The sequence below is a fragment of the Phyllobates terribilis genome, unplaced genomic scaffold (assembly GCF_046119375.1).
Source record: "Phyllobates terribilis strain yellow unplaced genomic scaffold, ASM4611937v1 Scaffold_3__8_contigs__length_932513732, whole genome shotgun sequence".
Taxonomy (NCBI): Eukaryota; Metazoa; Chordata; class Amphibia; order Anura; family Dendrobatidae; genus Phyllobates; species Phyllobates terribilis.
Window position 1 is genome coordinate 59717487 of NW_027362763.1, and position 24741 is coordinate 59742227.

General features: G+C 42.3%; 1 protein-coding gene across 2 annotated transcripts in view; it reads right to left on the bottom strand.

Moving 5' to 3' along the window:
- Positions 1-10320: 10320 nt before the first annotated feature.
- PAQR8 (progestin and adipoQ receptor family member 8) overlaps positions 10321-24741 on the bottom strand; it is a 60599-nt gene continuing 46178 nt past the window's right edge. Inside the window, exons 1-2 of one of the 2 annotated variants that reach the window (XM_073673910.1) lie at positions 23473-23645; positions 10321-15259 (exon numbers count right to left, since the gene is read on the bottom strand). In XM_073673910.1, the coding sequence (XP_073530011.1) occupies positions 14149-15213 (1065 nt within the window). In that variant the 5' untranslated portion in view covers positions 15214-15259; positions 23473-23645 and the 3' untranslated portion in view covers positions 10321-14148. Of the gene's footprint in view, positions 15260-23472; positions 23646-24741 lie in introns of those variants that run through there. The other variant, XM_073673911.1, reaches the window with a different exon arrangement.

Consider the following 24741-nt stretch of genomic DNA (forward strand, 5'->3'; position numbering starts at 1 on the left):
TAGTAACGGTAAACACAAGCTCCCTGGTCACATGACTTCTGTATACACTGAGTGTTCCTGTATACTGTAATTAGTGGGGGCTAACAATAGCGGGTGCAGGGGCTAGGGTCGCACCCGGGCCCCGGAGCCTTGGGGGGGCCCATATGTGAAGACCAATACTATTAAGAGTTGGGGCCCATGATCCTACTGTTACACTGTTGCAGTGGCGCCAGGAGACCCAGCTTTCCCAAACCCCAGAATGACAAAATGTCTGTTTAAGCACAGATGTACCCGTCACTACATAACTAAACACACAGCTTTCCCAGAGGACTGAACGGCAAGATGTCGCTTTACGCACCCCATTCTCTAGAACTAGGTAGAGCTGCCATTCAGAGTATCCAACTTTCCTGCAGCCCTGAATGGAAAATCCATCTAGTTATGCAGAGATACCCAGCTTTTCAAAAGTCCTGAATGGTAAATCTATATATTTATGCAGTATTCCTGTTTTTTTATATTCATGAGACCCAGCTTTCTCAGAGTCCTGAATCGCAAAATGTCTGTTTATGCACTGATATATCCATCACTGCATTACTAGGCAGAATTAACATTAGAGACACACAGCTTTCCCAGAGGACTGAACGGCAAGATGTCGCTTTACGCACCCCATACTCTATAACTAGGTAGAGCTGCCGTTCAGAGTATCCAACTTTCCTGCAGCCTTGAACAGCAAATCCGTCTAGTTATGCAGAGATACCCAGCTTTCCTGGAGTCCTGAATGGTAAATCTATATATTTATACGGTATTGCTGTTTTTTTTATTCAGGGGACCCAGCTTTCCCAAAGCCCTGAATGACAAAATGTCTACTTATGCACTGAGATGTCAATCACTATTGTAGACACTTAGCTTTCCTAGAGGACTGAATGGAAAAATATGCACACCATAAATCTGTCTAGTTATGCAGGGAGTCCCAGTTATCCATGAGTTATAGTATATATTATAAAATATATTATGCGTTATAGTTATCCATGAGACCCAGCTTTCCTAGAGACCTGAACGGTAAAATGTCTATTCATGTAGCTATACATCTCATACTGCATAAGTAGTCAGCATTGGCATTAACCAGACTTTTCTAGAGTCCTGAATGTCGAATCTGTTTAAATATGCACAGATAAGTCAGGATTTCATACACTCAGCTTTCCCAGAGTCCTGAATGGTAAACCTGTCTAGTTTTGCAGTAATGCGTTCCCTGATAAGTAAGTAGTTAGAGCTGCCATTCTAGAGACTAAACTTTCTCAGAGACCTAAATCATACACTGCAGAATTACTTTCAGAAATCCCAGCTTTCCCAGAGTCCTGCATGTCAAATCTGTAAATTTTTGAAAACTGTATCTAGGAGATCCATCTTTCTCAGCATCCTGAAATCTCTCTAGTAATGCGATGAGGCATCCCTTGCTGTGTATCTAGATAGAATTTCCCATTCAGGAGATTCTAGATGTACAAAAGTCTTGAATGCAAAATACTTATATTTATGCAATAATGCTATTTTTTTATACAGGAGATCCAGCTTTCCCAGAGTCCTGAATGACCATTTATTTCTTCAGACATGCATCTTTTGCTGCATGAGACCAAGCTTTTCCAGGGTCTTGAGTAGGAAAATCTGTCAGCTATTCCTAGATACCTGAATTACACATAGTTGCTTTTCAGGAGAACCAACTTTCCCAGAGGCCAGAATGAGAAATCCGTCACATTATGCAGTGATGCATCCCCTGCCATAAAACTAGATTGAATTACTATTAAAAAATCTGTCTCATTATGCAGAGATGCATCCCCTCTTATATAGCTAAGTTGATTTAATATTCGGGACACCCAGCTTTCCGAGAAGCCTGAATGACACATTTGTCTAAATATGCATCTCTAGCTGTACAGCTAGGTAGAACTGCCATTTTTCAACGACTTGCTAGGCAAAATCATCTTAATGCTATTACACATCCCCCGCAGAATTATCATTTTAGACACCCAACTTTCCCAATGTCCTGGGTTGCAAAATATCATCAAACAATGGCACATCCCAGACATTCAGGAATTTTTTTTTTCGAAGGTCCTGAAAGAAAAATCGGCCATATATCCAGTGATATCATCCTGCTGTATTATTAGGTATTGTTGCTTTTCAGGACACCCAGCTTTCCCAGAGGAATGAACACAAAATCTCCCTAGTTCTGCAGTAATGCATCTCAAGCTGTATAACTAGGGAGAATTAACTCGTTTTGCAGTGATAATTATTTTAGCTTGGTAATTAGCTTTCGTTTTCAGGAGACCCAGCTTTCCCTGAGACCTGAATATCAAAATGTCTCATTATGCAGTGATACATCCTATATTTTTAGAAAACGAATCTAAATGTGTAATCTGCCAGTTAAACAAGACATGATTACTTTCCAGAAGACCCAACTTTCCTAGAGATCTGACTGACAAATTTGCATTAATTGCTGTATAACTAGATAGAATTACCATTCAGGAGACCCAACTTTCTCGAATAACTGTTAAGCAAAATCACTCTTTATGCAATTACATATCCCCCATAACTAGACTGAATTATTTGAGACACCCAGCTTTCTCAAAGTTTCGGGTTGCAAAATATTGATTTATGTTCTCATACATCACGGCTCTTTAAGGGGAAATACTATTCAGAGCACCCAACTTTTCTAGGAGGTTAAATGTCAAATTTCTCTATTTGTTTCAGTGATCATCTCTTGCTATATGACTAGGTTCTGCTTTTCCGGAGACTCAACTTTCCCCGAGGCCTAAGTGACAAATCTGTCTTGTTATGTTCTAATACATCACTTGCAACACAACAGAATTGGCTTTCCTAGAAACCTGAATGGCACATCCAGTTACAGTGGGGAAAAAAAGTATTTAGTCAGCCGCCAATTGTGCAAGTTCTCCCACTTAAAAAGATGAGGTCGGCCTGTAATTGACATCATAGGTCGACCTCAACTATGAGAGACAAAATGAGAAAACAAATCCTGAAAATCACATTGTCTGATTTGGAAAGAAATTTTTTTTCAGATTTTGGTGGAAAATAAGTATTTGGTCAATTACAGACAAGCAAGATTTCTGGCTCTCACAGACCTGTAGCTTCTTCTTTAAGAGGCTCCTCTGTCCTCCACTCATTACCTGTAGTACTGGCTCCTCTGTCCTCCACTCATTACCTGTAGTACTGGCTCCTCTGTCCTCCACTCATTACCTGTAGTACTGGCTCCTCTGTCCTCCACTCATTACCTGTAGTACTGGCTCCTCTGTCCTCCACTCATTACCTGTAGTACTGGCTCCTCTGTCCTCCACTCATTACCTGTAGTACTGGCTCCTCTGTCCTCCACTCATTACCTGTAGTACTGGCTCCTCTGTCCTCCACTCATTACCTGTAGTACTGGCACCTGTTTGAACTTGTTATCAGTATAAAAGACACCTGTCCGCAACCTCAAACAGTCACACTCCAAACTCCACCATGGTGAAGACCAAAGAGCTGTGGAAGGACACCAGAAACAACATTGCAGCCCTGCACCAGGCTGGGAAGACTGAATCTGCAATAGGCAAGCAGCTTGGTGTGAAGAAATCAACTGTGGGAGCAATAATTAGAAAATGGAAGACATACAAGACCACTGATAATCTCCCTCGATCTGGGGCTCCACACAAGACCTCACCCCGTGGGGTCAAAATAATCTCAAGAACGGTGAGCAAATATCCCAGAACCACATTGGGGACCTAGTGAACGACCTGCAGAGAGCTTGGACCAACGTTACACAGACTACCATCAGTAACACACTACACCACCAGGGACTCAGATCCTGCAGTTTCAAACGTGTCACCCTGCTTAAGGCATTACATGTCCGGGCCCGTCTGAAGTTTGCTAGAGAGATGATCCAGAAGAGTATTGGGAGAATGTCCTATGGTCAGATGAAACCAAAGTAGAACTGTTTGGTAGAAACACAACTCGTCGTGTTTGGAGGAGAAAGAATGCTGAGTTGCATCCAAAGAACACCATACCTACTGTGAAGCATGGGGGTGGCAACATCATGCTTTGGGGCTGTTTCTCTGCCAAGGGACCAGGACGACTGATCCGTGTACATGAAAGAATGAATGGGGCCATGTATCATGAGATTTTGAGTGCAAACCTCCTTCCATCAGCAAGGAAGGGCATTGAAGATGAAATGTGGCGGGGACTTTCAGCATGACAATGATCCCAAGCACACCGCCAGGGCAACGAAGGAGTGGCTTCATAAGAAGCATTTCAAGGTCCTGGAGTGGCCTAGCCAGTCTCCAGATCTAAATCCTATAGAAAACCTTTGGAGGGAGTTGAAAGTCCGTGTTTCCCAGCGACAGCCCCAAAACATCACTGCTCTAGAGGAGATCTGCATGGAGGAATGGGCCAACATACCAGCAACAGTGTGCGCCAACCTCGTGAAGACTCACAGGAAACGTTTCACCTCTGTCATTGCCAACAAAGGAAATATAACAAAGTATCGAGATGAACTTTTGTAATTGACCAAATACTTATTTTCCACCAAAATTTGAAAAAAAATTCTTTCCAAATCAGACAATGTGATTTTCAGGATTTGTTTTCTCATTTTGTCTCTCATAGTTGAGGTCTACCTATGATGTCAATTACAGGCCGACCTCATCTTTATAAGTGGGAGAACTTGCACAATTGGAGGCTGAATAAATACTTTCTTTCCCCACTGTAGATAGTGAGATGTGCACTGCTTAGCTCTTGAAATTCAGGATACCCAGCTTTTCCTATAGACCTGAATGGCAGGTGTGCATTGCTGTGAACATAGAATATAAAAATGATCATTTAGGACCAGTTCCTCAAATGTAGCTACCTACGTAAGAAGAGACATAATCCCTGTTGTAGAAATGAGCAGAATTTTTATACAGTTGTTTGGAAAAACAGAGCTCACTACATACAGATTTATACAGCCACCACTAGGGGGAGATCACTACATTCTTATTTATACAGCCAACAGTAGGGGGAGCTCAGTACATACAGATTTATACGGTCACCACTAGGGTTAGCTCACTGAGTACAGATCTATACAGCCACCACTAGGGGGAGATCACTACATTCTTATTTATACAGCCAACAGTAGGGGGAGCTCAGTACATGCAGATTTATACAGCCAACAGTAGGGGGAGCTCACTACATACATCTACTATATAATCGGCTTATCCCGTCTGTCTGTCCATCCAGGAAATCCCGCATCGCTGATTGGTCCGGCCGCGGCCAATCAGCGACGCGGGATTTCAGAACAAGATGGTGGCCGTTTGCGGCTCATCTGCCGCACGGAGGTCAGCGGCGATGCAGCCGGGAGATGACCGGCGCTAGCTCGCAGCAGAAGTACCCCGACCGGAGGCCTAGGCGGCGCCGCTCCCCGGTCCTCCCTTCACACTTGCCGTCGGGACATCAGTGGCCCTAGCCGCTGATCGCCCGATGGTAGCCGCATGAAGGTCAGTGGCGATGCAGCCGGGAGATGACCGGCGCTAGCGGAAGTACCCGCACAGGCAGCGCCGCTCCCCGGTCCTCACTAACACGGTTCGCTGATTGGTCGCCACCAATCAGCAACGAGTGCAGTCCACCCGCGAATTGGCGCCGGATTTAAAACACTGCTTCTCTGATTGGTCGCAGCCAGCCAGCCGTGACCAATCAGCGACTGGCGCAGCCCGGCCGCGAATTGGCGCCGGATTTGAAACACACAGGCCACCGTCGGGAGATCAGCAGCAACGCAGCCGGGAGATGACCGGTGCTAGCCGGTCATTTCCCGGCTGCTTGCAGCAGGAGTACCCCGACCGGTGGCCTCGCTTCCCGGTCCTCCCTTCACACTTGCCGCATGGTCAGCGATGTTGTCACAAGCAGTATTGACAACATGACGTAATTACAAAATTCATTAGGGGCCCCGGGGGGATACATTGGGGGGTTAATTTAAAGTAGTGCACAACCCATTTAAACACTGCTTCGCTGATTAGTCGCGTCCGGTCGGCCGCATACATATTCTAGAATACCCGATGCATTAGAATCGGGCCACCATCTAGTATTTATATAGCCACCAGTAGAGGGAGCTCACTACATACATAGTTATACAGCCACCACTAGGGGGAGCTCACTACATACAGATTTATACAGCCACCACCAGAAGGAACTCACTTCATACAGATTTATACAGCGACCACTAGGGGGAGCTCATTGCATACAGATTTATACAGCCACCACTAGAGGGAGATCACTATATACAGATTTATACAGTCACCACTAGGGGGAGATTACTATATACAGATTTATACAGCCATCACTAGGGGGAGCTCACTACATATAGATTTATACAGCCACCACTAGGGGGAGATTACTACATACAGATTTATACAGCCATCACTAGGGGGAGCTCACTACATATAGATTTATACAGCCACCACTAGGGGGAGATTACTACATACAGATTTATACAGTCACCACTAGGGGGAGCTCACTACATATAGATTTATACAGCCACCACTAGGGGGAGATTACTACATACAGATTTATACAGCCACCACTAGAGGGAGCTCACTGCATACAGATTTATACAGCCATCACTAGAGGGAGCTCACTACATACAGTCTTATTCAGCCACTACTAGATGGAGCTCACTACATAGTCTTATACAGCCACCACTAGAGGGAGCTCACTACATACAGTCTTATACAGCCACCACTAGAGGGAGCTCACTACATACAGTCTTATACAGCCACTACTGGATGGAGCTCACTACATACAGTCTTATACGGCCACCACTAGAGGGAGCTCACTACATACAGTCTTATACAGCCACCACTAGAGGGAGCTCACTACATACAGTCTTATACAGCCACTACTAGATGGAGCTCACTACATACAGTCTTATACAGCCACTACTAGATGGAGCTCACTACATACAGTCTTATACGGCCACCACTAGAGGGAGCTCACTACATACAGTCTTATACAGCCACCACTAGAGGGAGCTCACTGCATACAGTCTTATACAGCCACCACTAGAGGGAGCTCACTACATACAGTCTTATACAGCCACCACTAGATGGAGCTCACTACATACAGTCTTATACAGCCACTACTAGATGGAGCTCACTACATACAGTCTTATACAGCCACCACTAGAGGGAGCTCACTGCATACAGTCTTATACAGCCGCCACTAGAGGGAGCTCACTACATACAGTCTTATACAGCCACCACTAGAGGGAGCTCACTACATACAGTCTTATACAGCCACTACTAGATGGAGCTCACAACATACAGTCTTATACAGCCACCACTAGAGGGAGCTCACTGCATACAGTCTTATACAGCCACTACTAGATGGAGCTCACTACATACAGTCTTATACAGCCACCACTAGAGGGAGCTCACTGCATACAGATTTATACAGCCACCACTAGAGGGAGCTCACTGCATACAGATTTATACAGCCACCACTAGAGGGAGCTCACTGCATACAGTCTTATACAGCCACTACTAGATGGAGCTCACTACATACAGTCTTATACAGCCACTACTAGATGGAGCTCACTACATACAGTCTTATACAGCCACCACTAGAGGGAGCTCACTACATACAGTCTTATACAGCCACCACTAGAGGGAGCTCACTACATACAGTCTTATACAGCCACTACTAGATGGAGCTCACTACATACAGTCTTATACAGCCACTACTAGATGGAGCTCACTACATACAGTCTTATACAGCCACCACTAGGGGGAGATTACTACATACAGATATATACAGCCACCACTAGAGGGAGCTCACTGCATACAGATTTATACAGCCACCACTAGAGGGAGATCACTATATAGATTTTTACAGCCACAACTAGGGGGAGCTCACTGCATACACATTTATATAGCTCCCATTGAGTTTAATATTTGCAGTGAGCTTCCCTTAGTGGTATTTACAGATGGTTTTTATTTTATTTTTTTTAGTAAAAAAAAAAACGGGCTCCACTATAAAGATATAATATATTTTTTAAGGAACTCTGCGTGGGAGACAAGGACTATTCTGACCTCTGCTTCTCTTCCATGTCTGCTTTCAGAGGCCTTCTGTCAACAAGTCAATTGTTTGGGAAACATTCATGACCCCGTTTGATCCCATCATCCTGGATTCACAAACTTTTTTCGCTCTGTCCTCTGGATCAGCCTGTTTTATATGTTTCAACTATGTGTGACCTATGAACAGGCTCTACCAAGAAGTAGAAAACTTCTTATGATAGCAGTAGTAAAGTTTCCAAGATCATAAAAGAAATTCTTCATGATCGCAATCTGAATATAATTATATTGGGGAGTTAAAATAATTTTGGATGGATTTTATTTTTGGGCACATAGTTAATTTACGCTACACTAATATATGGTGTTGATTGTTTCTGCTGTTCTTCATACAGAACTTTTTCTTCTATTTTTAAAACCTGGACCCCCATAATAATTGGTGGGGGGGCCGGGGCTCCTCTGCTTCTGATTACATAACTTATGTAATAGATCATTTATTTTTTTTGTCTGTTCCTTAAACAGAACAGACAAACTAAATGTGTAAATGGACGTACTGTATGAACTATTATTATTATTATTATTATTATTATCATCATTATCAGGCCATATGTTAAGAAAATAATAATTCCTACAATTCGGGACATTGGGAGAAAAATATCTCAATCACTTAACAAATAAATAGAGATATACAAACTGAAAAAAAAAGAGTTTATACATTAATATGGAAATAATATGTAAAATAATTAACATATGAACATTTAAAACATAGATCTGCACCATAATATAATTTATTTAGGCATATAATAACAATTATGGAAGATGTAATTAATACAAATATTGATCTTATTTGTTACTAAATATTAATAAAGTAGTAATAAATATTGGGAATAATAGGAGTAAATAATGATCGAAATAATATGATAATAATATTATAATTATGTTCTTATTATTTTAAAGAAAATAATAATAATAATATAATAATATAATATCTGTGCATTTTACAAGCTGAACTGATGGTGGCGCTCTTACACCATGTGCTTGTTCAGGATATGGTTGTGTCCCTTTGGTCGCACTGGCTCGCTGACTGTACCATGCTGTAATAACCTCCTGCCGCTGAGCGACCTGCTATGAACATATACTGGACGTAGGGATCATCCCTCTTGGTAATAAATTAGCACGTATTAAAATATCGCTGCCTTAACGCGCCCCTGTTAAAACGCTCTAAACCTTCCTCATCCGCTGTGGATGTACAGTATGACAGTGGGCAGAAATGCTGTATGGAACCTGCAGATTTGCCATCTTTTTCCTTCCTCTGCTGGTTTCTATACTGGTTTTTCTCCAGATTTGCTGGTTGGGAGGGCACTTACTGGTGTGATGTCTGCTCTGAGCAAATCATATGCTGTTGCACTTTAACTGCAGCTGATTCTCCCCCTTCTCCCCTCCTTTTATCTGTCTTTTTCTGAGCTCCTCTGTGTTGATCTATGACCACATCAAAGTTCAGCTCAACTTTCATGTGGTCAGTAGTCATAAATCGGCACAGACCAGTTCAGAAAAAGAAAGATAAGAGAGTCACTGTTGTGATGTCACAACTGTGCTGTGTGCTAAGAGTCCATCATTTACTGTTGCACTATAACTGCAGCTGCATCTCCCTCCTCTCCCCACCTTTATTTATACTATTTAATTGGGCTGGTCCCGTGTTTTTTTTTCACTAAAAATATATATATATTGCAATTGGGTTTCATTAAAGATTTTGCACCTTTTATCTGAGAATATGTCAATAAGCTCGTTGTGACAGGGAGTTTGTAACTCTTTTTCTGAGCCCCTCTGTGCTGATCTATGATCACATCAAAGTTCAGCTCAACTTTGATGTGGTCAGTAGTCATAAATCAGCACAACGTCAGAAAAGGAAAGATAAGTTACCACTGTGATGCCGCAACTGTGCTGTGTGCTCCGAGCCCATCATTTTTTGTTGCAATATAACTGCAGCTGCATCTCCCTCCTCTCCCCTCCTTCATGTTTATTACTTAATGGGGTTGTCCTACAACTTATCATCTATCCACATAGAAACAGGTGGGTTTTATACTAATTTGTTTGGGAAAAAAATATTTTTTTGTGTTTTTAGATGGTCGGAACAAGTATGGGGCAACATGGTCATCATTTTGTTTTTCGGATGTTAGTAAGTTACCGCACAGGGGCAAAGACACAGGCAATTTTTTTATTTTTAGCTTTAAATAAACTTAAAAAGAAATTATACTAAAATAATCAGAAACACCAGGAGTGTAAAAGGTATTTATTGTATTTGGTCACCACATACAAGTTATACCGAGTGCAAACATTGGGCACAGAACTCAGGTTTCTCATTAGGATCAAGAAATTATTTGATAAAAAATATAAATTATTTAAAAGTATTATCCAACTTCAAATCGGAATACATTCTAGTAGGAGCAGTTACAATTTCCAATGTTGGTTTGGCCTCTTTACGCCTGAAAGATTTTACGGACACCTTTGGGGGCTTTTTATTTTTTTTACTTAATTCCATGTATTTTGGGTCCAAAAATAATTTATTAATTGTGTTTCATTAAAAATTTAGCACATTTGGTTTTTACAGGCTCATTGCTGACTGTAGAATGAGTTAACTAAGAAACTGCCAACGAGCTGGTTCTGACAGGGAGTTTGTAACTCATTTATCTGTCTTTTTCTGAGCTTCTCTGTGGTGATCTATGACCACATCAAGGCTCAGCTCAACTTTGATGTTGTCTGTGGTGGTAAATCAACACTGAGAAGCTCAAAAAAATGACCCATAAAATAATTACAGGCTCGCTGATGGATTCTCAGTTAACTCATTCTTCAAACTGCACAATTAGCTTCTAAAAGTCAAATGGTGCAACATTTTTAATGAAACTCATTTACAAATATTACTTTTAGTTACAAATACATGTCCCCAAAGCTGTTCCTAAATGTATTCATATCCTTAAAAGAGATTCTTCTCTTTGGAGAACCTATTTCCATATGCCACATTAGGCATCACTAATTGCCAGGAGACCTGCTCACAGGGCAGTGGTTCTCGAAAGTGGACAATCCCTTTAAGTTGGAATTTTTAATGATCTAATCATCAATAAGAATATATAACAATCATAGTTACGGCTTATAACAGTAAAACCATTAGCTCAGTCTATGCTTATTCGTTTAGCTATGGGCAATTTTTTTTTAATTTTCAGGTCATTTCGATAAATGAGACCCAATGTGTTTATACTTAAAAATATATATATAAGTACAGTACCAGGTATTAAAATATGTTTACATCATACATAGTAAAATCCATCGTGGATGTAATAGACTCTAACACGTCAGCAGCCTGATCATTGATTAAATCTAAGTAGATAAGAAAACAAAAAAAAATGAAAAATGCTCAAAAAAACAAAAAAAAACCATTTCCAATGGTGTTGGACCATAACGCCCCCATTCTTGTACAGTTGTAAGCAAATCCGAATTTTATCTTTCCTAAAAGCTTTTCATTCCCTTGTTACGAATCAATACATTTATAATTTTATCTATCTATAACACTGATATATTCTTCTTCTTTTATTCAGATTAGACTCCGCCCCCGAGGAGCCGATAATGCAATTTCCCCTTCATAAGCTACATAAACTTGGGGTAGAATGCAATATCTATTTGCTATGAACCCTGAATATGTTTCTTTAATTCATTTTGGGTATTAGGGGTTTCCACACCTTTTTTAGGGGATCGTTTAAAAGGCTAGAAATGAGTGACATTGATTTAAGTCTGTACCAGGAAGAACTGCTCTTTTCATGTATGCTATAAGTCACCCCCTTCATGTGTGCCTTTTTATTTTATGTTTGTATTTGGACCACCAAAAGCTACAGGGTCCCGGCATCTACCTATATGTGGATATTTATATATATACACAGATTAGAATCCGCCCCCGAGGAGCTGATAATGCAATTTCCCCTTTATATAGTGATATAAACTTGGGCCAGAAATGTGATATCTATCTGGGTATGTTTCTTTAATTCAGTTTGGATTTAAGGGGTTTCCACACCTTTTTAGGGGATCGGTTGAAAGGCTAGAAATGAGTGACATTGATTTTAGTCTGTGCCAGGAGGAACAACTGCTCTTTTCATTTAAGCCACGTCATTGATATGTGTCTCAAGGTGTATGCAGATTTCTTCTTTATACCTATTATACTCCGCCCCCGAGGAGCTGATAATATAATTTTCCCCTTTATAAGTGGCATAAACTTGGGCCAGAAATGTGATATCTATCTGCTATGTTTCTTTAATTCATTTAGGGTTTTAGGGGATCGGTTGAAAGGCTAGAATTGAGTGACGTTGATTTTAGTGGGACACTACTGGAGCTAATTAACCCATATAGATATAATTGTATCCATATCTTTCGCTGGTTGGATTTGGACCCCGAACAACCATGCCATTAATCAACAGGGCCAACCACTGGATCAATATGACCTCTAGTCTTACAACCACAAAGCTGTGGACAGTTCCTTTAATTCCATGTCACAGTGGTCAGCTTATGTATTATCGCTTATTATATACTGGCTAATATGGAATAAAGTCTGACGTGCAGTATGTGGCCACGTGCACATCAAGCAAAGGCCGGCCTCATTGCATCTAGTGAATATTATCCAGTGCAGACTAGACGCCTCCGCCGGCCTCTACTACAATTATTTATAAAGGTTTTATATTATTTAAATATCATAATATTAATAATTAGACACAAACATATTTATAAAAGGCTCCGATCGCCAGCACCAGTTCATTACTTGTTAAGACTGTCCATAATGAGTATAATAAGTTACAAAAAGAATTAAAAGTTAGAACGCAAGTAGATTTCGATACTAGGAGGCCCTAATTACCAAAGTGGTGGAGATTGTATCCTTTAATATGGCCTCATTCTTTAACCTGATACAAGAAATGGTTGATCCTTGTAAATATCTCTGGTGTGGAGGGAAGATTAGCTCTTATTAGGGAGATCCAGCTAAAGGCAATGTATGATGGAAAAAAATATGCAAATTAGCTCTCCTCCAAAAGGAAGAAGGCTAACAAAGCTAGTGCCACCTAGTGGAATAAGTCAATGTTGGATGCTTTAACTGAATGTCTTTCTTTGGTGGGAAAAAGCCATCTCAGACTGTATTGGCCATCTTTCGAAATTTTTTTCGGCTGACGATATAGCCGGTTCTTATCAGCTGAAAAAATCCTAAAAGCCTGATTGGTCTTGTCAACGATGATGATCGTTCGGTTCACTGATCCAGCCAATGATCATTCAGTGTGGTCCAAATAGGCCATTTCGTCTGCCTTTTATCCAATGTTTATCTGGGCCATAAGTCTTTTAGCAAGGTTTGTTAAAGGGTCAGACATTGATGTGTTGAGTGGCTACCTCCTTCTGGTTGGGAGCTAGTTTGGATAAGGGATATATGAATTTTTTTCGAATAACTGAACCCTAAGATTTTCATGGTGGGCGCTTTTGTGCTTTTAGCTTTTAGAGAGACTCAGCCCAGTCTTGGTTGGTCCCATTCCCTTTTCACCCCTTCCATAATTAGCAAAGTGTAGAGATTCATCCAAAGGGTCATGAAAAACTGGAAACCAAGCCATAACCTCTGCCCTGGGGGACAAAACCTGTCACCCTAGAAAGGGGGTGCACAATTTGGCGTTTGCTATGGGCTCTGCATTTTACAACCTGAGAGAAATTCTTCAAAGTTCCAAAAACTTTTCGAGAGGCATCCAACTTCTAAAACTAATCTTCAAACATCTAATTAAAGGGAGATGTCTATCAGTGATTATATTACTCCAGCACTGCTCAAAAAATCATCTCTAGTAAAAAAAAAAATTCCACCAAAGTTTATGAAAAAAGAAGAAAAATAAGTACAATATTCCTTTTTTTTTTTCCTTTTGAAGGCCATGTCCTAATGGCCACCTTAGATGGTCGCCATTTTTTAGAAGTAATCTATACTAGGCTACAATGTGCCTCATATTCAGAGTTACATTCAAGCCTCAGTTTTAGTGGAGAACAAATTAGTACGCCCTATGTTATTACATGACTGGGTAAGATGTGACGTCTACCACGTTCCTTACAAGTCTTTCTTCTCTAGTTTTAGCTTAATTTTCTGCCGTAGATAGAAGGCCGTACTGGCCGTGAAGATAATGAGCAGGAAGAACGAAAGGCAAGAAGCTTGGGTCAAGGCTGGGCCGTATCGTGCGGTAAAATGTTCATGTCTGGCCCGGTAGTCTAGTAGAATGGCTTCTAATTGAGACAGCGTACACAAACCTAAAAACAAGTGGAAAATTTGGTGGCCATGACCAATAATATCACATCCACCCGGGAAGAATTTTTCCGGAACGGGACAAGAGAAAAAGTAGGAACTAATAACAAAGAAGAAGATCTGTAGACAATGGAACCAAACAGCCCTATCGGAACAGTCTTCCACATAGCAAACGATAATCCGATGGACAACTGGGCTGATGTCCAAGATGTAGGCCAACCCCGCAGGGACCACCTGGCAGATCTTCCTCATTACTGGATACGGCCGCCTGTATCTGTATTTGGCGTAGCAGCAACCCACACAGGACATCCACCCCAATACAGCAGCCCCTGGCAAGAAGAAATACCAGGCTTTGTCATACCAAGCTTGGTGGGAACTGTAGTAGTAATGAGCCAAGGCACTTCCATACTGGTAAGTGCTGACTCCGACGTAGTCCATGAAGTAGAAAGTGTAATGGGCCAGCTCCGATTTGGACTGGAGCAAGTGTGCTAGGATACTGCATGTGAGATAGGTCAATGAGGCCAGTACATATAGGACCAGAGGTATGGATAAGGTGTCCCAGGAGAAGCCTTCAGTCTCCACGAAGGCTCGAAACCTCAAGAGAACGGCCAAGGCCACCAGGAGGTGAGTCCAGACATTCACCGATTCATTGTGTTTCTGGAAAAGGCTAAGAAAGTAATACTTCCAGTGTTGGTCTGTCGGTCGATATCCGGCCTGAATGTAGGGTTCTCTGAAGAGGTTGGGAACATCTGAGTCCTTGACCGTAGAAGGCATCTCCTTCAGAAGACCGCTCTCCAGAAGCTTGGGGAAGCGACGGAGCTGCTGAGCGCTGATGGACAACGTGCTTATACATTCCAGAATGACTGTAGTCATTGCAAGATGGAAGGAGTGATAAAGCTCGATGTAATCAGATTTCCACCTAAATTAAAGGAGAAAAAAGATGTATGTCAACTCAAAAGAAAACCATTCGCGAGAAGAACTAACGAAGACAAATGTCCGGCCACTGACTTATTTGATCAGACCTTACATTACAGTCAGAGCCGGAGGAGTCTTTCCGCTTCTTTACATGACTAATTCATTCAGATTATCCAAGGCTTTTAGCTTGATGTGAGGCTGGAAAATCACGGTACTTATAAAGGACAATAACAATAAGTATTCATGTATTATTGAGGTCTGAAGAACAACAAGCATTACAACAGGGCGAGGCTCCGACTTAGAACAATGCAGGGCCGGCGTCAGCACCCGATGTACCCGGGCAAGTGCCGGGGCCCTGGACCATCAGGGTGGCCCACTCGTTATCGGGGCCCGGGCCGCTTCCCCGGCATCTGTGCAGGGCCGCCGGTGCTGTTCAAGCCCTGCTCTGCTTCATGGAGCAGCAGTGTGCGGACAGTGTGCTGCTGCTCCACCAATCAGACCCAGTGCTGTCACTTTCAAGACGTGGCCGCGCGCTGTGCGCAGTGCAGCTGTGTCTAGTAGTAATGACACGCAGGGGCGACACTGCGCCTTTAGTTGTGCTTGTGTGTCGCACCTGCCGTATCATTACTACCAAGACACAGCGGCCATGTCTGGAAAGTAACAGCACTGGGCCTGATTGGTGGAGCAGCAGCACACTGACCGCACACTGCTGCTGCTGCATGTAGCAGAGCAGGGCTTGAACAGCACAGGTGGTCCTGCACAGATGCCGGGGAAGCGGCCTGGGCCCTGACGGCAAGTGGGCCCCCCTGATGGTCCAGGGCCATGTGACACGCCTGAGGCCCTGCACTGCCACATGACTGTGGAGCTGGACGGGACACAGGCCAGGGGGCAGGTGAGCGAGCTTCCCCAATCCTCATATAAAAAATATTTCTTATGTGTGTGTGTATGCATGATGTGAATGTCTGTGTATGTCAGTGTGTATGACTGTGTGTATATATATATATATGTTTTAAGAATGTGTTCAAATATGTATGTGTATGTATCTGTGCGTGTCTGCGTATTGTGTGTGTATACACTACCGTGAAAAAGTTTGGGGTCATTTAGAAATTTCATTATTTTTGAAAGAAAAGCACATTATTTTTCAATGAAGCTAACATTAAATGAATCAGAAATACACTCTATACATTGTTAATGTGGTAAATGACTATTCTAGCTGCAAACGTCTTGTTTTTATTGCAATATCTACATAGGTGTATAGAGGCCCATTTCCAACAACCATCACTCCAGTGTTTTAATGGTACATTGTGTTTGCTAACTGTGTAAAAAGGCTAATGGATGCTTAGAAAACCCTAGAAAACCCTTGCACAAGTATGTTAGCCCAGCTGAAAACATTTTGGCCGATTCGAGAAGCTATAAAATTGACCTTCCTTTGAGCCAGTTTAGAATCTGGAGCATTACATTTGTTTGTTCTATGAAACTCTCAAAATGTTCAGAAAAAGAGAACTTTCATGTGAAACTCGACAGTCTATTCTTGTTCTTAGAAATGAAGGCTATTCCATGCGAGAAGTTGCCAAGAAACTGAAGATTTCCTACAACGGTGTGTACTACTCCCTTCAGAGGAGAGCACAAACAGGCTCTAACCAGAGTAGAAAGAGAAGTGGGAGCCCCGCTGCACAACTGAGCAACAAGACAAGGACATTAGAGTCTCTAGTGTGAGAAATCAACGCCTCACAGCTCCTCGACTGGCAGCTTCATTAAATAGTACACGTAAAACGCCAGTGTCAAAGTCTACAGTGAAGAGGCGACTCCGGGATGCTGGGCTTCAGGGCAAAGTGGCAAAGAAAAAGCCATATCTGAGACTGGCTAATAAAAGGAAAAGATTAATATGGGCAAAAGAACACAGACACTGGACAGAGGAAGATTGGAAAAAAGTTTTATGGACAGACGAATCAAAGTTTGAGGTGTTTGGATAACACAGAAGAACATTTGTGAGATGTAGAACAACTGAAAAGATGCTGGAAGAGTACCTGACGGTAATGTGATGGTCTGGGGTTGCTTTGGTGCTGGTAAAGTGGGAGATTTGTGCAAGGTAAATGGGATTTTGAATAAGGAAGGCTTTCACTCCATTTTGCAACGCCATGACATACCCTGTGGACTGCGCTTGATTGGAGACAATTTCATCCTACAACAGGACAATGACCCAAAGCAATTATGCATGAACTATTTAGGGAAGAAGCAGGCAGCTGGTATTCTATCAGTAATGGAGTGGCCATTGAGCTGTTGTGGGAGCAGCTTGACCGTATGGTACGCAAAAAGTGCCCATCAAGCCAATCCAACTTGTGGGGGGGGCTTCAGGAATCATGGGGGGAAACTTCTCAAGATGACCTCAGCAAATTAACAGCTAGAATGCCAAAGGTCTGCAATGCTGGAATTGCTGCAAAGGGAGCATTCTGTGACGAAAGCAAAGTTTGAAGGAGAAAATTATTCTTTCAAATAAAAATCATTATTTCTAACCTTTTCAATGTCTGGACTATATTTTCTATTCATTTTGCAACTCATTTGATAAATAAAAGTATGAGTTTTCATGGAAAACACAAAATAGGCTGGGTGACCCCAAACTTTTGAACGGTAGTGTATCTGTGTACCATGTTCATGTGTGTATGTGTGTGCATGCCTGCGTCATGTTCATGTGTGTATGTGTGTGCATGCCTGCGTACCGTGTGCATGCGCATGTCTGTGCACTGTGTGTGCGTGTCTGCGTATTGTGTGCGTGTCTGCGTATTGTGTGCATGTCTGCGTATATTGTGTGCGTGTCTGCGTATTGTGTGCGTGTCTGTGTATTGTGTGCATGTGCGTGTCTGCGTATTGTGTGTGCGTGTCTGCGTATATTGTATGTGTGCGTGTCTGCGTATTGTGTGTGTGTCTGCGTATTGTGTGTGTGCGTGTCTGCGTATTGTGTGCGTGTCTGCGTACTGTGTGTGTGCGTGTCTGCGTATTGTGTGTATGTGCGTACTGTGTGTGTGTATGCGTGTCTGCGTATTGTGTATGTGTGTGTGTGCGTATTGTGTGTGTCTGCGTATTGTGTGTGCGTGTCTGCATATATTGTGTGTGTCTGCGAATTGTGTGTGTGTGTCTGCGTATTGTGTGTGTGCGTGTCTGCGTATTGTGTGTGCTTGTCTGCGTATTGTGTGTGCATGTCTGCGTATATTGTATGTGTGCGTGTTTGCGTATTGTGTGTGCGTGTCTGCGTATTGTGTGTCCGTGTCTGCGTATTGTGTGCGTGTCTGCGTATTGTGTGCGTGTGTGTATGTGTCTGCGTATTGTGTGCGTGTCTGCGTATTGTGTGCGTGTCTGCGTATTGTGAGTGCGTGTCTGCGTATTGTGTGTGCGTGTCTGCGTATATTGTGTGTGTGCGTATTGTGTGTGTGTCTGCGTATTGTGTGTGTCTGCGTATTGTGTGTGTGTGCGTGTCTGCGTATTGTGTGCGTGTCTGCGTATTGTGTGTGTGTGCGTGTCTGCATATTGTGTGTGTGCGTACTGTGTGTGTGTGTATGTGTGTCTGCGTATTGTGTGTGTGTGTGTCTGCGTACTGTGTGTGTGTATGCGTGTTGGCGTATTGTGTGTGTCTGTGTATTGTGTGTGTGCGTGTCTGCGTATTGTGTGCGTGTCTGCGTATTGTGTGTGTGCTGTCTGCGTATTGTGTGTGTGTCTGCGTATTGTGTGTGTGCGTGTCTGCGTACTGTGTGTGTGTGTGCATGTCTGTGTATTGGGTGTGTGTACGCGTGTCTGCGTATTGTGTGTGTGCGTGTCTGCATATTGTGTGTGTGCGTGTCTGCGTACTGTGTGTGTGTGTGCATGTCTGTGTATTGGGTGTGTGTATGCGTGTCTGCGTATTGTGTGTGTGTGCGTGTCTGCGTATTGTGTGTGTGTGCGTGTCTGCGTATTGTGTGTGTACGCGTGTCTGCGTATTGTGTGTGTGCGTGTCTGCGTATTGTGTGTGTGCGTGTCTGCGTATTGTGTGTGTGCGTGTCTGCGTACTGTGTGTGTGTGTGCATGTCTGTGTATTGTGTGTGTGTACGCGTGTCTGCGTACTGTGTGTGTGTGCATGTCTGTGTATTGTGTGTGTACGCGTGTCTGCGTATTGTGTGTGTGTGTGTGTCTGCGTACTGTGTGTGTACGCGTGTCTGTGTATTGTGTGTGTGCGTGTCTGTATATTGTGTGTGTGTGCGTGCGTACTGTGTGTGCGTGCATGTCTGCATATGTGAAGGATGACGTGGCAGGCTGGGCCCTGTGTTGTATACCTATATTTCTGTGCGGTATCTGTGCATCATGAATTGTGGTATGTGCTAAAGGGGCCACTGAGACTCTTTTCCCCGGGGCCCAGAAAAACCTGGAGCCGGCCCTGGAACAATGGACGGTCCATTTACATTCAACAAGGTCTGTATACATATATACCGCAAGTGGCCATAAAAACAGTATCAGGCACTGTCATATAATACCGCCTTACAGTGCGCTAATAATAGTGCCATAAAGTGCCCATGCAATAAGTCAAACTGTATAGCACCTAAATAATACTGCAATGCAATCCCTATATAAGAAATCAAACTGTATAGTGCCTAAATAATACCAGCATACTATGGGTATACAATACGTCAAACTGTGCAGTACCTAAATAATACCGCCATACAATGCCTATACCAGAAATCAAACTGTATAGTTCCTAAATAACACCTTCATATATGCCTAAATAAAACCAAACAATACCTATGAGACTCTTATGAGACTGAAGCACTACCTACTGCGCTACCAAATAAAACTACCATACAATGCCTATACAAGAAATCTAACTGTATAGTGCCTAAATGATACCTTCATATGATGACAATACAATACAGTGGGGAAAAAAAAAGTATTTAGTCAGCCGCCAATTGTGCAAGTTCTCCCACTTAAAAAGATGAGGTCGGCCTGTAATTGACATCATAGGTCGACCTCAACTATGAGAGACAAAATGAGAAAACAAATCCTGAAAATCACATTGTCTGATTTGGAAAGAATTTTTTTTTCAGATTTTGGTGGAAAATAAGTATTTGGTCAATTACAAACAAGCAAGATTTCTGGCTCTCACAGACCTGTAACTTCTTCTTTAAGAGGCTCCTCTGTCCTGCACTCATTACCTGTAGTACTGGCTCCTCTGTCCTCCACTCATTACCTGTAGTACTGGCTCCTCTGTCCTCCACTCATTACCTGTAGTACTGGCTCCTCTGTCCTCCGCTCATTACCTGTAGTACTGGCTCCTCTGTCCTCCACTCATTACCTGTAGTACTGGCTCCTCTGTCCTCCACTCATTACCTGTAGTACTGGCTCCTCTGTCCTCCACTCATTACCTGTAGTACTGGCAGCTGTTTGAACTTGTTATCAGTATAAAAGACACCTGTCCGCAACCTCAGTCACACTCCAAACTCCACTATGGTGAAGACCAAAGAGCTGTCGAAGGACACCAGAAACAACATTGCAGCCCTGCACCAGGCTGGGAAGACTGAATCTGCAATAGGCAAGTAGCTTGGTGTGAAGAAATCAACTGTGAGAGCAATAATTAGAAAATGGAAGACATACAAGACCACTGATAATCTCCCTCGATCTGGGGATCCACACAAGACCTCACCCCGTGGGGTCAAAATGATCTCAAGAACGGTGAGCAAAAATCTCAGAACCACACGGGGGGACCTAGTGAATGACCTGCAGAGAGCTGGGACCAACGTTACACAGACTACCATCAGTAACACACTACGCCGCCAGGGACTCAGATCCTGCAGTGCCAGACGTGTCCCCCTGCTTAAGCCATTACATGTCTGGGCCCGTCTGAAGTTTGCTAGAGAGATGATCCAGAAGAGTATTGGGAGAATGTCCTATGGTCAGATGAAACCAAAGTAGAACTGTTTGGTAGAAACACAACTCGTCGTGTTTGGAGGAGAAAGAATGCTGAGTTGCATCCAAAGAACACCATACCTACTGTGAAGCATGGGGGTGGCAACATCATGCTTTGGGGCTGTTTCTCTGCCAAGGGACCCGGATGACTGATCCGTGTACATGAAAGAATAAATGGGGCCATGTATCGTGAGATTTTGAGAGCAAACCTCCTTCCATCAGCAAGGAAGGGCATTGAAGATGAAACGTGGCTGGGTCTTTCAGCATGACAATGATCCCAAGCACACCGCCAGGGCAACGAAGGAGTTGCTTTTTTAGAAGCATTTCAAGGTCCGGGAGTGGCCTAGCCAGTCTCCAGATCTAAACCCTATAGAAAACCTTTGGAGGGAGTTGAAAGTCCGTGTTGCCCAGTGACAGCCCCAAAACATCACTGCTCTAGAGGAGATCTGCATGGAGGAATGGGCCAACATACCAGCAACAGTGTGCGCCAACCTTGTGAAGACTCACAGAAAACGTTTGACCTCTGTCATTGCCAACAAAGGATATATAGCAAAGTATTGAGATGAACTTTTGTAATTGACCAAATACTTATTTTCCACCAAAAGTTGAAAAAAATTTCTTTCCAAATCAGACAATGTGATTTTCAGGATTTGTTTTCTCATTTTGTCTCTCATAGTTGAGGTCGACCCATGATGTCAATTACAGGCCGACCTCATCTTTATAAGTGGGAGAACTTGCACAATTGGAGGCTGAATAAATACTTTTTTTCCCCACTGTAAGTGAAACTGTATAGTGCCTAAACAATACCGCCATACAATCACTATACAAGAAATCAAACCATATAGTGCCTAAATAATATTAATTTTATTTTACAAATGATTGGGGACATGTACAGACAAAAAAAATCAGATAATGAGATTGACACACTACCTACTGCGCTAACAAATAAAACCACCATACAATCCCTATACAAGAAATAAAACTGTATAGTGCCTAAATAAAACCACAATACAATGACTATACAAGAAATAAAACTGTATAGTGCCTAAATATTACTGAAATACTATGACTATAGAATAAGTCAAACTGTATGGTACCTAAATAATACCCCAATACAATGCTTTTACAAAAAATGACACCGCCATATAATCCTTATGCAATAAGTAAAACTGTATAGTTCCTAAATAATACCGCCATGTCATGCATACACAATGAAGCAAACTGAATCCGCTCTATACCGGATACTGGAGCGGGACTTCTAGGATTGCTTCCTGCAATCGGTGGCACTGGAGACCCCGATCTCGTCCTCTATAAGGAGCCTTCTCACATAGTTTATTTCCCAGGGAGCATTGCACGGTCTATACAGTGCAAGCGATCAAACAATCACAGGTTCAAGTCCCCTAGTAGGATTAAAAAATTAAGTGAAATGTAAAAAATATATATATTTTAAAATGTATTAAATAAAAATCACAGATTGCAGCCGCATGACTGAGGATAGAAAATCAAACCAGAATCTTCTTCAAAAGGAAGGTGCCTCCATTTGCCGGCAGCTGTTTTGGGACTTTTGCTCCTCATCAGTGCAGAGCAGGACACTGTTTGGTGAGGTCAGGGGTCTATAGGGTTTAGGTATTTCCTTTTGTTGGAAAACCTGTTTAGATTTTACACAATGCAGCAGTTTTACCTGCAGTCCTATCTATGGAGTTCAATAACAAACTGAGCTCTGCGACATCCATCTATATTGTCTGTACGGAGCAAGCTGTCGTCGTACATTGCCCTTGTCTTACCTAGACTTTACAGACATCGTGCTCATATCACAATTTATGTGTCACTTTACATGGGACTGCGAGTTAAATGACTGCATAATCTAAACTTGTTAGTGATCATGATTAATCACAAACTCAGCTCTGCTATATCTGTCTATATATCTGTATACATTATGTTCATTTTACGCTTTTTTCCTTCATATTAATATACACATATAGCAGAGCTGGGTTGGTCATGATGATGCCACATGTGGTACATATAGTTTTACACAGGACTGCAGGTATAGAGAAAGCACTGAGCTCTGCTACATCTGTCTATAGGACTGCAGAGATTTCCTTCCTCCATTCCTATCTATTAATACTGAGGTGCAGCAGAGGTGAGTTTGTCATGGAGTATTAGAATGTACTGTCTATGATTTTACATAGGACTGCAAGTAAACCTACTGTTTACTGTCGCTCTAAAGAGTTCAATGACAAACTCAGCTCTGCTACATCTGCATCTATATATTTCTATTCATTATCCTCTTACCCTTTCTGGAAAGGTCTCTCCCCTCGTCTGTCCTCATTGAGCTCTGCTACATACTAGATGTCACAACCTACATATCAGGAAGCCACCCGCAATAGGGTGTGTGTTGTGTGGCAGCTTCACCCTCCCAGCTGTAACCAGGCAGGTGTGGGTGTGGGTGTCAAACACAATCAGTGACACATTATGGAAATCTGTCACTTGACTGGAAGCTTTCAGGACATCCTTGTCCCATCCTTGTGTACTCTGTGCTCCCATTTCTCAAAATTCGGTAAAATCTCTGCTTGCTGTCAATGAATAGAAACATCGTGTTTGCTACAGAGCCCCAAACCCAGTCCTAAAAGTGTCCAACTGATACACTGTAACAAGCCCTGCAGCTGTGTCAGTTCGGTATTAGTAGGACAGATTATAAAAAGTAACTCCTCCCACATTTCTCATTGCGCCACCCCTGCTTACATTCATCAGTCTGAAAATGATTCAACTCCACCTACATTTTCAAAAGTAAAAAATGATGTAACTCCACCTACTTTGTTCATTGTCCCACCCCTGCTTATATGTATCCATTAAAAATGATGTAACTCCACCTACTTTGTTCATTGTCCCCCCCTGCTTATATGTATCCATTAAAAATGATGTAACTCCATCTACTTTGTTTATTGTCCCACCCCTGCTTATATGTATCCATAAAAAATGATGTAACTCCACCTACTTTGTTTATTGTCCCACCCCTGCTTATATGTATCCATAAAAAATGATGTACCTCCACCTACTTTGTTTATTGTCCCACCTCTGCTTATATGTATCCATTAAAAATTATGTAACTCCACTTACTTTGTTCATTGTCCCACCCCTGCTTATATGTATCCATTAAAAATGATGTAACTCCATCTACTTTGTTTATTGTCCCACCCCTGCTTATATGTATCCATTAAAAATGATGTAACTCCACCTACTTTGTTTATTGTCCCACCCCTGCTTATATGTATCCATAAAAAATTATGTACCTCCACCTACTTTGTTTATTGTCCCACCTCTGCTTATATGTATCCATTAAAAATTATGTAACTCCACCTACTTTGTTCATTGTCCCACCCCTGCTTATATGTATCCATTAAAAATGATGTAACTCCACCTACTTTCTTTATTGCCCCACCCCTGCTTATATGTATCCATTAAAAATGATGTAACTCCACCTACTTTGTTTATTGTCCCACCCCTGCTTATATGTATCCATTAAAAATTATGTAACTCCACCTACTTTGTTTATTGTCCCAC